The 15742-nt window shown below is 28.6% G+C and overlaps 2 protein-coding genes across 2 annotated transcripts; both read left to right on the plus strand.

The window, feature by feature from the left end:
- Positions 1-1966: 1966 nt before the first annotated feature.
- On the plus strand, positions 1967-11719 carry LOC127287966 (uncharacterized). Its single transcript, XM_051315128.1, has 6 exons — positions 1967-2029; positions 2916-3113; positions 5468-5811; positions 5904-6188; positions 7563-7696; positions 11358-11719. The coding sequence occupies exons 4-6, from the start codon at positions 5981-5983 to the stop codon at positions 11514-11516; spliced, it is 501 nt and encodes a 166-aa protein (XP_051171085.1). The 5' UTR covers positions 1967-2029; positions 2916-3113; positions 5468-5811; positions 5904-5980; the 3' UTR covers positions 11517-11719.
- Positions 11720-13042: 1323 nt separating this feature from the next.
- On the plus strand, positions 13043-15742 carry LOC127287983 (uncharacterized). The gene is made up of 4 exons (XM_051315150.1): positions 13043-13091; positions 13440-13757; positions 13840-14107; positions 15691-15742. Exons 1-4 carry the CDS (start codon positions 13043-13045, stop codon positions 15740-15742), a joined length of 687 nt encoding a protein of 228 aa, XP_051171107.1.

Below are 15742 nucleotides of genomic sequence, written 5' to 3' on the forward strand. Positions count from 1 at the left end.
TGCAGCTTCAATTGAAGTAATTCTATTAATTCCCAATACAATATACATTCATAAAGACCAATCGATTCATTTTGTTGCAAAGAATAAGATTTAATTATATATTATTTTCAATATCAATGTCGACAGTATGAAGTATGAGTGTGTATTGTAAAGAGTGGAGACTATTGCACAGTCCTTTAAATCTAATGCATAAGCAGGTGTGGTCAGATTAATTAGTCGCTACTCAAAGTGATAGCACGGTTAGTAAATTGTCTTCCAAAAAGACTCAGTGAAGCTTTGGAAGGATTGATTATCTCCAAGTTTTTGTACTTTGCTTGTTAAATAAATAAAGTAGAGTTTGTTCTCAGTTGAGTAATCAACTCACAAAAATAATATTATTAGTTGTTTCTTACGGCGACAACATCAATATGAAAAATTTTTTGATAGAAGAAAGAAAAAATTTTTAATTTCGAGTTATCCTGTTCACAATACAAGTAATCAACACACATACATATGTTTATCCGGGACGTTTGTTCAGGGACTCATGTAACATATTGCTATATAGAAGAAAATTTGTTTAAATTATTTTAAAAAATTTTATTATTTAAAGGACTACAAAACATTCTCCACGAGGAAGCAATAAAGATTAATATATTTTGCATCATTCCAAAATTAAATGCACTACAGCCATGGAAGATAATGTAGAAGACAATCCTCCGTACAACGCGTGAGTATTTTTTTACTTATTTCAGCTACTTACTTTTTAATTGTAACCAATAATTTTGTTTTAAAATTGTTTTTCAGTTAATTTAACATCTCACAATAAACATATTAGTTAATTTAAATAATAAAAATTTAAGGTAATTAATTCTAAATAATTAAATTACAGAGGGAACAATGGTGCAGTAAACCAGAGAGGACCACTCAGAGAAATGCAGAATTTTTATGGGCACTTTTATGTCAGGAATCAACGAAAAAATGGAATTACGTAAGCAAGTGTTTTATTACTTTATTGTAAATAACTTTAATTATTAGTTAATGTGAAGGTCACAGTGAATGTTCAGCATCAGATAATTGTTTTATTTGTTTAGATATCTAATATGCAAGTATCACAGAAGTAGAGGTTGCCCTGGGCGAGGTACCATTCGAAGAAATGGAACATTCGAGATTTCTGTGGAACACACTCATATGCCTAACGCAAGGCAAGAAGAGGAACAATCTTTTCGGAGGGAGCTGTATCGCAGTGCGACAAGTCAACCCCAAAACGCAAGGCATATCTACAACATGATAGCTCCATTGTAAGTTTTATAGTCAAAACTTCTTATATTCCTTATTAGTATAATTTTCTAAAAAAAATTTTATGTGTAATAGAAACTAAAAAATCCTGTAATAAATAAATAGTATAAAAAGTAGAAAAACGGAACAATCTTACAAAATAAAAAAATTGTTTCGATCCGTATTTTTTGCAGTATTTAATATACAAAGTATACATTATTCTTATGTATGCGAATTTTTTATACTTAAGTAACTTCAGTTTGTATATTGAACTTCAGGTTTATTTAAATGAAAGTACTTCATGACAAAGACTAAAAAAGTTTAAGAATTAAAAGCTTTAATATTTATAGCTAGTACGACTTTAAACAAGTTGTTATAATTTTTGGCACCTATTTTTTGAAGAAATTACCCTGTTTACATATATCAAAGGTGAAAAGTACTGTATTACGTTTAATATATCTTCTATACTACAAGAAATAATTTAACTTTAAGTCACTACCCTTGTGACAAGAAGAAATTTCCAAGCTGTTACTATTGCTGACCACATTTTTCTCAGATCTCTTATGTCAGAATCGGACAACTTCCTCATACACATTTCACCGACAGCAGCATTCATTCCCACGAGAAATTTCTCGTGGGAATGAATGCTGATAGGCTGATAGGTGCACCAGCCATCATCCATCTTGGCTTTCCCCCACCCAACTTGAATAACCTTATTCCATCTTCTGCCTGGTGCAAGGAGTTGATATCAATTTTATGTATAAAAGATGACTATGTAAGTAATCTTTGAATTTTTATCTCTTTATTAAACATATCACAGGCATTTAATACGTTCCAATTTATAATTTTCCGGAATTAATAACTTCGAATTTTCATATAAGCGAATTTTATAAGTTATATTGAACCAAATTTTTGTATGGAAAAATTTTTAATTAACTGTATTTTTGTTTTGACAGAATTTCCATTTAGTCCAAATTTTGTATAGCAGATCTTCCAGTCTACATAATTTTCATGTTAAAGCAATTTAAATGTAACGGAACTAATGACTGTCAGAATTTACACATAAGCAGAATATCAATTTAACAGAATTCAAACTTTGTCCAATCAGAATTTTTACCATAATTGTTGACTGCTTAAATTTTAGGTTCACGTAGTAATGGAAATGTAATGGGTATTTGTTTGGCTTTATGAAAATTTTGTTAAATATGCACCTTTATGCACAATTGTATTAAGTAATCTTAAAATTCATTTCCTCATAAATTTTTTTAAACGATTATATATTTCGAGTTGTAAATAATAATATTTTTTCAAAACAGGTCATCACTAACGTATCTATTCTATATAAAATTTCGGCTAAATGGAAATTCTATTAAACAATAATTCAGTGAAAAAATGTTGTTCAATAATTAAATTAGATCCAATATAAGATTTTTATTAATAATTTTCGTTTTAATAAGAATTTAATTTGATTAATTTTCATAACATAACATGATTTATAAATAGAAATTTATTTTCTAAAATACTGTTGCAGTAAAATCCAGCCGTTTTGTTCACATTTTATTTTATACGCGTCCTTTGCAAATTTTATTAAAAGTGAACATATTTTTTTTTTATGAAACATATTTTCATTCCACGATTTACTCCTTTTGTGATTTTTGTAGGTGATTCCCTGTGCATGGGCACTTATAAGCATCAACTCAACCGAAGCGTACACTGCAGTCTTCCGATAAATTTGAAGAACAGTTCCAGAATGGAATATCCATTCTGTAATAACAAGCTTTGGAAGAAATTTACATTCCAGTATTACGCAGCTATTTTCAAATGCAAAAGTATACGGTAGTCTGTTTCATTATCAAGAGGTACTGGTATTTATTATTAAATATTTGTGTACGTCTATATCAAAAGGGTAAGGGTTCTTTAGGGGGAGGGGGGGTTTATAAAATCTACATCGTCTTACGTGGGGTGGGGGGTAGAAGCTATCTTACGTAAGATTTTGACAAGTATTTTCCATTTGTATTGTTATAATTACAGGGTGTCTACTAACTAGAAAAACCGGTAAATACCCAGGAATTTAAATTTGCCTGGAAAAATCAGGAATTATCAGAAAATTTTTACGTCAAACCATTAATTACAAAAAAAATGTTTAATTACTTTTCACTTTAATTGTTGTGAATTAAAATGTAAATAGATAATAAAAGCACTAAAATACTTAACTATTGCATTCATAGTCAATTCTAAAATATGTAGGCACCTGTTTTTTTCCGTAGAATCGATTGGCATAGTTAGTTTTTAAAAATTTTTAACTTTTTGCTAACCTGTTTGAACAATTATTGTTAGACAAATGAAAAACAAAAAAACAGGTGTCTATTTATTTTTGATTTTCCTATGAATCCAATATTTAGTTGTTTTAATGCTTTTTCTCAAGTCTAGACTGAAACCATAATTTGTTTATAACTATTTTATAAACAAAGTAAGAGTTGTACAAAAAAATAACAAAAGAAAAAGATTCTTGTTTTTTCCTGTAAAATAAATTGTTATTTTAGTTTTTAAAAATATTAAACCTTTTAGTAATTTTTTTAATACAATTATTGGTAAACAATTGGAAATGAAAAACAAAAAAATAGGTTTCTGTTTTTGATTTGCTTATGAATCCAATAGATGGGTTAATGAATGGTTCGTTTCTGTTTGGGATTTATTGGGTTAAAAGATTACAGTAAATAATATTTGTTTTACATATTCCTACACTGTTTGTTAATTATATTTTTCATAGTTTACACTAAAGACACTTGACTTTAATGTTAAATAAAGTTATGCTTCAAATAAATTTAAATTTGACAAAAGAGAAAACCTTTTTGCATGACATTAAACGATTTAATGTTTTCTAGAGGAACTCTTGGTAAAATCTTACGAAAGAAGGGGGAGGGTGTCCGAAAAATCTGATGTGTCCTTACATGGAAATAGGAGGAGGGTCAAAATGAACCAAATTCATCCTTACGTAATTAATGAATGGCCCCTTATCTCCTAAAAGAAAATCGACAAAGTGGACTCACGTGTGTAATAAGGGAAAGTAGTAGTAAATTAGTAAATCTAGAGGATCTGTTGTGTATAAAAGTGCAATAAAACAGAAATCTTGCGATATAAGAATTCGGTTAAGAGCATTTGAACCTTCGTGACGTCACAAATCATGGCGCATGACACGCAAACTTCTCAGGTATGTGAAAAGCACAATTTTGAATATTTTTTAAAAAAAACCTTTTGGAAAATGTTCAGAATAACATAGACTCTGTCTGTTATGTGCGGAAAATTCAAAATTTTGCGTTTAAAACGTTTTTTAAACAATGTTAAGGTCACAAATCATGGCGCGTGACACGCAAACTTCTCAGGTATGTGAAAAACACAATTTTGAATATTTTTTAAAAAAACCTTTTGGAAAATATTCAGAATAACACAGACTCTGTCTGTTATGTGCGAAAAATTCAAAATTTTGCGTTTAAAACGTTTTTTAAACAATGCCTACATATAAGCAATTCGTGTATTTTTCCTTACTTGTGACAACCAACTTAAACATTGTTTAAAAAACGTTTTATACCCAAAGTTTTGAATTTTTCGCACATAACAGACATAGTCTATGTTTCTCTGAACATTTTCCAAAAGGTTTTTTTAAAAAATATTCAAAATTGTGTTTTTCACATACCTGAGAAGTTTGCGTTTCATGCGCCATGATTTGTGACCTTAACATTGTTTAAAAAACGTTTTAAACGCAAAATTTTGAATTTTCCGCACATAACAGACAGAGTCTATGTTATTCTGAACATTTTCCAAAAGGTTTTTTTAAAAAATATTCAAAATTGTGCTTTTCACATACCTGAGAAGTTTGCGTGTCATGCGCCATGATTTGTGACGTCACGAAGGTTCAAATGCTCTTAATTAAATAAACTTTCGTACTTAAATTCAGTATAATAAAAGTCCCCTCTCTATTACATGTTTAAAAAAACTAAGTTAAATCATAACACGAAGTGCTTGCAATTTCAAATGTTTCTAATATCTAACATATATTTCTAAATTTCAAATATTTTTCACCCGGACCACTCTTCTTTTCTTAAAAAATGTTCAAAGGAATGAAATATAATTGTTCAGTAAACAAATCTTCTATGCAAAAAAACTTTGTCTATTGGTTGTTTTTATAATGTTTTTCTTAACTTCTTTTTTGCAGGAAAACCAAAAATTGGCTATGCAGCATGATGTCAATAACTTCGAAGTGGAAGGTGGTAGAAACGATATTAAAGTTTTCCTTTTATCAGTTTTCTCTCTACCGCTCTTGCCTCCACAGGAAATTGAAGGAGCTTTTTTGGAACTGGTACGCCAATTGTCCGAAAATTCCTCAAACATCTTAAATCCTTTTAACGAATGTTACACAGAAATGTGGTTAAGAAGGAGTAAAACCTAACAACTTTTCGGTTTATCGGAAAATAAAAAGATTAACTAATGTATTTGAAAATTACGGTAATCAATTACATGTAAAAATCTGAACATTTCCACTTACGTGGAAATTTACGGGTAAGTAATTTACAAATTCTTGTCCTAATTATATTACATTACAATAGCTCTAGTTTACTTTATTGTGTTATAATGTGATTCTTACACCGTAGAAGAGATTCTGTCTCTGCAAACTACAGTCTTTCGGGACGTTGCTAAAATTAATAGAGGAAATCGCAACGGAATCCAAATGTCCAGATTGATCAACAGAAGCGTAGCTTCCAGAATTACCATGTCATGGGATGAGCTGAAATTCTTTCAAATAAACAGAACGATGTTTATATCAAGATGTTCTGACAGATTTGCAGAGTCAAGATCAGAATATCTCACGGTATATTTAGCAGGACAAGACGATCAAACTCCACTACTGTTGATAGTCGGTCGTGATATTGTTCCTGGTAAGAATATTTTTTAATAATTCATGGCCCTAAAGTTTTAAACGTTCAAATGAACAAATTTTTTTGATACTTTTTTAAGTTTGAATTTTAGTATAAAATTTTAGTTTAAACATTAAAAAATGTATTATTTACTTAATAAATTTTGAATTTATTTTCAATTTCTTATTAAAATAAAATAGTTTTGGAATATATCAGAATAGACAAGAATTTCGTTCATTTAAGCATTCAAAACTTCAGGGCCATAATAATTCAGGCCTCTGATTGTACGACTTTTTCCGACGATTTGACAAAAATCTGACTTTTTGGACTTATTTTAATAATATGCGACTATTTCGACTTATTTAACAATTTGGAAATATTTTTTTAAAAAATATAATTTTTTTTCTCTAGTTTAAAATGTAAATCTTGAAGATTTCATTATTTTTAAAATTTGTATCTAAAATTCTTTGCGAAGTCAATTATTTTTCGGTAATTTTAATCAAATTCATCGAAAATCTATGATTTAAAATATTTTTCAATTCAATATTTTCTAAACATTCTGTAAATTTCAATGATTGTGAAAAATTTGTAAAAAAAATTGAGCAATTTAAATTTACAACAATTCAAATTTCAAATCTGTTAAAATTAGGCATAAAATATTTAGAAAAAATGTTTAAAAATAATTGAATTTCAGTAAATTTTTGAATTTCAATTTATGAACAGTTTTTACAATAAATTTCAGATAATTAAATTTTTAAGATTTAAATAATTTTTTTTTCAATAATTTATAAATAATTGAATTTTAATATTTTTTTAATTAAAACTTTATATAAATTTAAATTGCTAATTTTTTCGTCAATAATTAAATTTTAGATAATTTAATTTTTAAACATTTTAAATAATTAAATTTTTGAAAAGCTGTACAAAAAATTATTGAAAATAATTAATTTCTTTTTGAATTAAAAAAGATTTCTTAAAAATTTCATAAAATATTTAAAATTTAGAAAATTTTTAATTCCAAAATCTTTAAAATAATTGAATTTTTGAAAAATTTAATTATTATAAATAAAAATTAATAGGACACAAAAAGTTTTGGATGAAACTTTTAAAAATAATTGAATTGTTTAAATTTACAATTTAGATTTTCATATAATTGAATTTCATGAAATTTTAATTTGAAATCTTTTTAATTTAAATTCTTTGAATATCCTTTAAGAAAACTTTAAGTAGAAATTGAAGTTTAAAAAATTTTGAATTGAAAAATGTTAAATAATAGAATTTTCGAAAAATTTGAATAAAACTAATTAGAATAATTAAACAAATTTTAACAACAAAATGCACAACAGTTCCCAGATAAGAGTTTTATAACACATGATTTTAATTTTTAATATATAGCTCCTGTTGCTCAACTAGACGCACAAAACCCGATTGCAGAAGGAATGAAGAAATTGTCCACGAAGAGTATCAAGCAGAAGTTATCGTTCGCGAAGATAATAATGATGGAGAACATCATGGGAATGAAAATCAAGGTGCGAATGAAGAAGGTTGAATTTTTATTTTCATTTTAAATATTAACCTGCGAAGCTGAGAAAATAACAAAATAACTTTACAAAGAATATTTGTAACGCATGAATATTCCATAAAAATCAGTAGATAGGTAAACCTGCACTTTCATAAGAAAATGATTTTTCATGGTGGAATTAAGAACTAATTTGGAGCTTATTTAGTACTGTATTTAAAATTATGGAGCTGTTACATTTTTTAAGAAAATGTGCTTCCAGCTGAACATCAAGCTATAAGTACCATACCTTAAAATATAGACATATTTAAAAATCTCTTTCCACAGCAACACTTAACCTTAAAAACTACTTCCTAAAAATCTAAAACTACATTTTTTCGAACAACTTTTTTACAACAATTTAAAGCTAATTTAGTACTCTAACTTATACCTAAAATAAATATTTCTAAATCTACCTGTAACATCAAAAACTGCTTCCTGAAAATTAAAAATCAATTTCTTAACAATTATTTATTTCTCATGAATTTAGACCTACTTACCCGTAACCTGTAAAAATATCTATTAAAAATTAAAAATTTTGAGATTTAAGTGCTTTAACTTAATCAAATTTAAAAAACTTCTTCCACAGGAAGTTAGGAACTATCCACAACCTCAAAACGATGGCTGGGTGTAAAAACATGATACATCGAATTGGCGTTGAAAAACATGATACGTCAGATTAGCGTTGGAAAACATGATACATCGTCGTTTGATTTGAAGAACATGACACGTCAAAAACGAAATTTTTTTTTAAATTTCTGTTTGTAACACTGACCGTGAAATTTAAAATGTGTCAAATCTTTAAAACTGTTTTATGAAACAAATGATTCTGCTTCATAATATGTCAGTTCAAAGAAAAATTAGGTTAAATAGCTTTTTATATAGTTTCTATTTAGATTGATAAAATCTGTGATTTTATAAATAATTCTATTTTATTATAAATATTTATATTGTAAATATTCTATTACAATTGGTGTTGTTTAAATATTTTTTTGAAGAGTCAATCATGGAGAGTAAGTAAAGTATATTTTTTAAAACACAATTATTAAATAAATTAAATTAACTTAGGTAAATTTTTTCTAGTAAATCCTCCAATTATTCATTTCCTGGAGGATTTGCTACCCATGACGTTATCATACAGCTGTAAAAGTAATTAATAATACAGACGACCATTTAAATACAGTATTGTAATCCCGTTGATTTAAAACGAATTTCATGTAAAATATTCAAAATTATATGTGTATAGTGCAAGATTTTACTTCTATTATTTTAATATCATTATATATTCTTAAAAAATGTAATATATAACAAACCATTTTAAATTTCGCGGTCAGTGGTACTAACAGAAATTTGAAAAGAAAAATTTCGTTTTCGACGTGACATGTTCTTCAAATCAAACGACGATATGTCATGTTTTTCAACGCTAATCCGACGTATCATGTTTTTCAACGCCAATTCGATGTATCATGTTTTTACACCCAGCCATCGAAAACTACCTTCCGAAAATCAATTATTTTAAAAACCTCTGCCATATAACAAAAACTAAAAAAAACTACCCGTAACACCTGAATTTACTTAACGAAAGTAAAAAAGCACAGTTCTGAATTAGCAGTTTTCTACTAATTATAGAATATAGACTCATTTACTAACTCAAAAGTAATAATTGCAGAATACTAAAGAATTACAAATTTTATATTAAAATATCTATGAATGGAAAAAGTTAAACTTTACTTTTTCAAAAAGTAGATATGAAATTAGTAGTTTTACTATTTAATATGTAGTTTTCCACAAAAAATTGAAACAATATCAACTATTGAGTAAATAAACGAATCTACACTCCTTTAATAGTAGAAAACAACTAATTCAAGTTTAGAGAAATAAAATAAAATTTGAAACAAATAAAAAATTTCGTTCACTTCAACATTCAAAACATAGGAATATAATATACAAAATGTGTGCTAATTTACCCCTCACAACAAAAGGATATTCAGGATATCCTTGGGACGTCCTGGGGATATCGATTTGTTTTCGGCGGTTTGGATATCCCTGGGATATCTTAGAGATGTCCATGGATATCCAGAGGATATCTTAGGGATATCCGAATCGCCAAAAGCAAATGGATATCCCCAGGACGTCCCAGGGATATCCTGAATATCCTTGTGTTGTGAGGGACGAAACTCCAAGCAGTTGACATATTGAATAAATTCCAAATTTTTGTGTACTTACAGTGTGCTATGGCAATGTGGTAATGATCAGTTACCTGCTTTCTTACTCTGAATTATTAGTTTTCTAAAAGTTGAAAAGAGCGCGAGTACTTTTATCAACAAAATAGTATACTCAGACAAAGGATTGGATAAAGTAACCAACTCACTTTATTTTGGAGTGCGATCTAATAATAAATAACCAATCCAATTGGTTAAAATTATTTCAATTATAATTCAATTATAATAAAAAAATGCAGCTAAATAGTTAGATATGTTCTCCAAGATATTTTTGCCCCTAATAATAAATTGGATTGCATTCCAGGCTCAAACGAGTTGGAAATATTATCTGACAGGTTTTCTTAGTGTAAAATGTTAAATTAGCTGTAAATTCCTATAGAAGCGATTTTCAAAGAAACTTCTTTTCAATTCTCTGTTGCTAGTTTTAAAGGTTAAATGTATTTTTTTGCAAAACTACATTCATAACATTCCAAGAACTCTACATTAGCCTTAAATTCATGTGTTTTAAAAATGGTTGCTTATTAAAGTGTGGTACTTGTAACTTGACGTCAAGTTGGTAGTGCCATACATTTTTTAAAAGTAGAACAGCTCTAAATTTTTAAATAAGCACCTAAATTAGTTCTAAATACTATAATAAAAAAAAATTTTTGCCAGTGGTAATTGTAAATTAACAAACCTAAAATTATTACATAGTATGAATGTTTGGTTGATCGGATTTTTTAGAGCCGGATGTATTTTCTTTCCGCAGTTTATAAAATTGAAGAAGAATAAACACATAAACAAAACTTTCTTTTAGCAAAGTTTCATGAAACAAATATTTTTATTGAACAGAGTTTTCAAAATAAGATTTTCCAGCTCATTAAATTTTCATTTTACTTATATTTATTTAATAGAGTTAACTTTTAACACAATTAAAATTAAATGGGATTCAACAGGGTAGCCACAAAATTTGAAAACCAGGAAATCCACCTGAAATTGATCCTGCCTTAAAAACCCCGTGAATTGGACTTGATTCTCTTCTAACCATAAATTCTTAAAACCATCCTTTTGTTCTAAATTCAATCTATGTATCTTACAGAGCATCAAAAGTTTTAAAAACTTTTTTGGAATATTTCATACATTTTACACTACACATTCTATTTAAATTAAGAAACAACATATTCAATTACATATGTTTTTTAATTAAATCCAAAATGGACATCTTTTGTACGACAATAAAAAAATAGATAAAAAAACTAGGGAAATGTTATTACAATGAACGCATTTAATGTTTCGTGAATTTAAATATATTCAATATTAATTTTCTTATTATATATATATATATATATATATTAATTATAATTTTAATTACTATAGTTAGATATAATTTTGTCTTACAATTCTACAGTAATGTAAATTTTTTTTTAATAGCTCACTTACCTGTATGCTGTATTTGCCGCCTCGTTGCACCAACACGCTGTTTCCTGCCATGCGGACATTTATCCTCGTGCGAAGAGTGCTGCAACTTATACACAGTCAACCAGCAGAACTGCCCAATGTGCAGGCAAGAGTACACAGAGATTCAAGTAGTTAGAATGGCGCCAGAATACTGCATTTGTCACCGACGACCCCCAACAAACTCGTGTCTTCCATGTGGAGATTTGTGCACGTGTGAATTTTGTTCATTAGATTTAAATAATAATCATGCTGCACAAAATAACTGCCCATTATGTGGACAGGTTTACCAAACGATCCATAGAGCTTACGTATAACTTTTATATAGCATCCAGATATTCAGGATATCCTGTGGCTGTCCTAGTGATAGCCATTGCTCCAGGGAAATTAGAATATCCTCAATTTTCGAATACGCCTAGACGTCCATAGGATATCCTGAAAATATCTGTTGTTGTTAGGGTTTGCTTGATATACAGTATTTCTCTACCAAATATCAGAAATCATTTCCTTAACGTTAAATTTTAAATTCAATAATGTTAATCATTTCATTTTGAGATAAATGTAATTTTCATTTTTTTCATTAAACTTTTTCTCGGATAGTAAAAGTGCGTTATTGAGAAAATAATTAACGCTTTAAAGCATAATTTAATAAAGAAGCTGCGCATAAAATTAAAAAATACAAACGACATATTATCGATGGCTCGTAAATGAAAACTGAAAGCACGTTTTTTGCGAAAACGGATATATAATGCGTTGATCATATAAATCATCATATAAAATAACATTTTCAATCCTTTTTCAAAAATAACGTGTTTTCTAAATAATGACTTTTCATTATACTTATTGCTTTTATTAATGGCAGGGATCCGATATAAAAACATGAAAGCATTTGAAAATTAATATATGAGGAAGAATGCCTTAGAAGTCCTGATAAAATATTTAAATTTGTGAAAATTATTTGCAAAATATTGCTGTATATGGGTAGGTTGGTGTAAGTTTAGGAAGCTGTAAAGCAACATTTTTCATTTTCAAATCTTTTTAATTTCAACTAAAGTTTATATACAGATATAAATTCTTAAAGAACACATTTTAAAATATTTTTCATGTATTTTTCAATGTGTTGAAAGTGGTTTTCTTTTAAATAAAATGAGGACATATTTCTTCATATCTGACACATTTGGGTATTTAAAATTGTTTGTTTCTTATTTTCATTGGAAAAATGATATAAAATAATGTTGGGAGTATACAGTGAATCAACAGTAGATTCTCGAAAAAATATTTTTAAAAAACAAATTTTTTGTCATTTTTTGTATTATTTTTTCGAAAACCCATTGTTCTTTAACTATCTATATAAGCTGTACATATTTTATTGGAAAAATGTTCATATTTTAAACTGAAATAAAGAATTTTTTTTTAAAACACAATTGGGTTAAAATTGAAAAATAGGTCTTAATTTTGAAAAAAGGAGGAATGGAATTTTTTTTCATTGGAAAGTACATGAACTATGTTTTAAAATTCTCTATATAAAAATTAAAGTCTATCACATCCAAACGTCAATATTTCAACTCCTATTCGTTTATAAATTTTTCTTTTTAATAAACTAACTTTATAGATTTATAGGTTTTTGATAGATTTTTTTATACATTGTAAGTAGTAGAGCTATGTCGGTTCTAGCTCAGTCCTCTTCGATTCCTACCTTACCGACCTATGGTAACTCTACTTTACCATAGATCGGTGTTACCGACCGTTGTCGCGAGATGGCGCTGTTGCTCGCGGGAATTTTTGAATTTTTGAACCCTCTTGGCCACCCCCTTACCACCCACTCATTTGCATATCATTTGCATATGCTTTGAATTTTTTAACCCGTTTGGCCACCCCCTTACCACCCACTCTCTTACCACCACATCCCTCTCTTTACAACAAATTTGCGTGCGCATTATTATAATAAAGAGGGGATACATAGTATATGGTGAGTTGCGCGCGCATTCTCCCTCTCTTTTCAGCAACTTTGCGTGCGCATTATTGTAATAGAGTGGGGGTACAGAGTTTACATTAAAGGGGAGTTGCCTGCACAGTTTTCAAGTGGTGGTAATATAGAGTGGGAGTTGAGGAAGAGTGGGGTTGCAGTGTTAAAATGCGGGTTCCAGTTCCAGAGAGATCATTTCTGTCCTAGATTTCCAACATCAGCAACAGCACCAGCAGTAGCAGCACCAGCAGTAGCAGCATCAGCACTAGCAGCATCAGCACTAGCAGCATCAGCACTAGCAACATCAGCACTAGCAACATCAGCACTAGCAACATCAGCACTAGCAGCATCAGCACTAGCAGCATCAGCACTAGCAGCATCAGCACTAGCAGCAGTAGAGACATTTTTCGGTATGTATTATATCCTTTTTTTTTCTTCAAATCTTTTTTTTAATTCAATTTTATTATTTTTAATTTTATTTTTTGCTTACAGATATAAAAAAAACTATGGATTTACAAAAACTTAACGCTGTTGGCCGTATGGAAAGCTTCCTACCTACCAAACCGCTAGCTGAATTGACTCCAAATGGGTTGTATGCAGTGACTAAAATAAAGCGAGTGCAGACCAAATTCGGAGTCAGGATTGTAGCAGAATTGGATGCTGCTTTCACAACATTCCTGCCAGCAAGGTTTGCTCGGCTGTTTGAAGCTGAACCTACTTCCTATACGATGATGAAAGAAGCCGCGCAGTCTCAAACATTGCAATTAAAATATCTCGGTGGAAAATTTAATGAAATTCAATTTGAATATAAATAATATATTAAATATTATTAAAATATACATAAAAATTGTAATGCAAAAAAAAATGTAAATATATTCAAAAATGTGAGAGAAAATAAATTTATAAATTTTTACTTAAAAAATTGTTTCTTTTCTTATTTTACCTTCATTATTAGTCATAATACTAAGGGCATAGGTTGAACAACAATAAAAAGATATTAATTTTTTAATACTATTATATTTATTTATTCAAAAATAGATTAAATTTATAATATTAGAGATTCAGAAGTTTCATAAAAAGATTTTAAAGTAGTATAAGTACAATCCACTTCATCAACGCCATCTGAAAAATTTCTCAATTCATTCGATACATTTAGAAACCAATTTCGAAGAATCAAACAATGTTTACAGCACAATGGTTAGTTTGTGTAATATGATGCGTACATGTAGTTAACAACGATTCAGTTTTAATATTTTTAATCGCTGGACAGTCTAAATCTTCTAAATTTTGTACATTTAACAAATATTTTTCTAACCACTGCTTTTTTTCAATACCTTTCGTGTAGATAGTTTTTGCACCTCGTAATGTTTCTTGTATAATAGTACGCAGTTCATCGTAAGATACATCTCCAGACATCCAGTGGATTCCATGATAATTGTTTGTTAGCCAGAGATTTTCACTTTTATAACGTTCAGGTAGTGAATTGAGGAGCTGGGAGGAACAACTCGCCGAGCGCTCGGCTGGGCGCTCTAAAGCCAGTCAAACGACCCAAAATGTTCGAAAAATTGAAATTCGGAATTTTGATATTTAAAACGTATTACCCTGTTTGATATAAAAAGGCGCATCTTTTTTTCCTTTGACTTTTTTTCATAGGACCAAAACCGTGGATATTAAATGTAAAAAACTGAAAAAAATTTTTTCACGAATTTTATTACATTTTTAAACTTAAATCGTCGTATCTTTGACAAATGTTAATGAAATCACTTGCCATTTCGTATACACACTTATTAGTGTACATAGAAGACGATAGCTTAATAAAAAATTAAAGAATTATTTATTTTTTAATAATAATTAATTATAAATAGTGAACGGTCGGTAATCGCCTTTTCTAACCTTTGACGAAAAAATGTCTGTGGGGAACTATAAAATTAAAACAACTTCCAGTGAGACATTTGTTTATCATAATATAAAGAAGTTTTCTGGAAAATTCCAAGTCGATTCATTAATAAGTTTTGAAAATATAAGTGTTTTTTCAAAAAGCGGCGACGCGCTAGCTAGACGTCACGCGGAGCGAATCATTGACAGTCGTATTATTAATACCTTACGACTGTTAATACCACTGTCGTTTCGAGTTCGTTTCCTACCGACTGTTACACCCTAACTTTCACACATTTTAGTTTAAAAAATTTTAAAAGTTTTATTTTTATTTTATTATTATTTATTTTATTTTATTATTATTTTATTATTATTATTTTTATTATATTTTATTTTTTTCTAATAAATAAGTTAAAATGACACGTAAAATGAAAAATTCACAGTTAAAAACGTTTGTTTACATTTAAGGTCAGCTCAAGGACAACACAACATTAGTACAAACATACCCTATTTTAAATGA

Source organism: Leptopilina boulardi, unplaced genomic scaffold, assembly GCF_019393585.1.
Source record: "Leptopilina boulardi isolate dan_hultmark-lab unplaced genomic scaffold, ZJU_Lbou_2.1 LbouV2_379, whole genome shotgun sequence".
In the NCBI taxonomy this organism is placed as follows: domain Eukaryota; kingdom Metazoa; phylum Arthropoda; class Insecta; order Hymenoptera; family Figitidae; genus Leptopilina; species Leptopilina boulardi.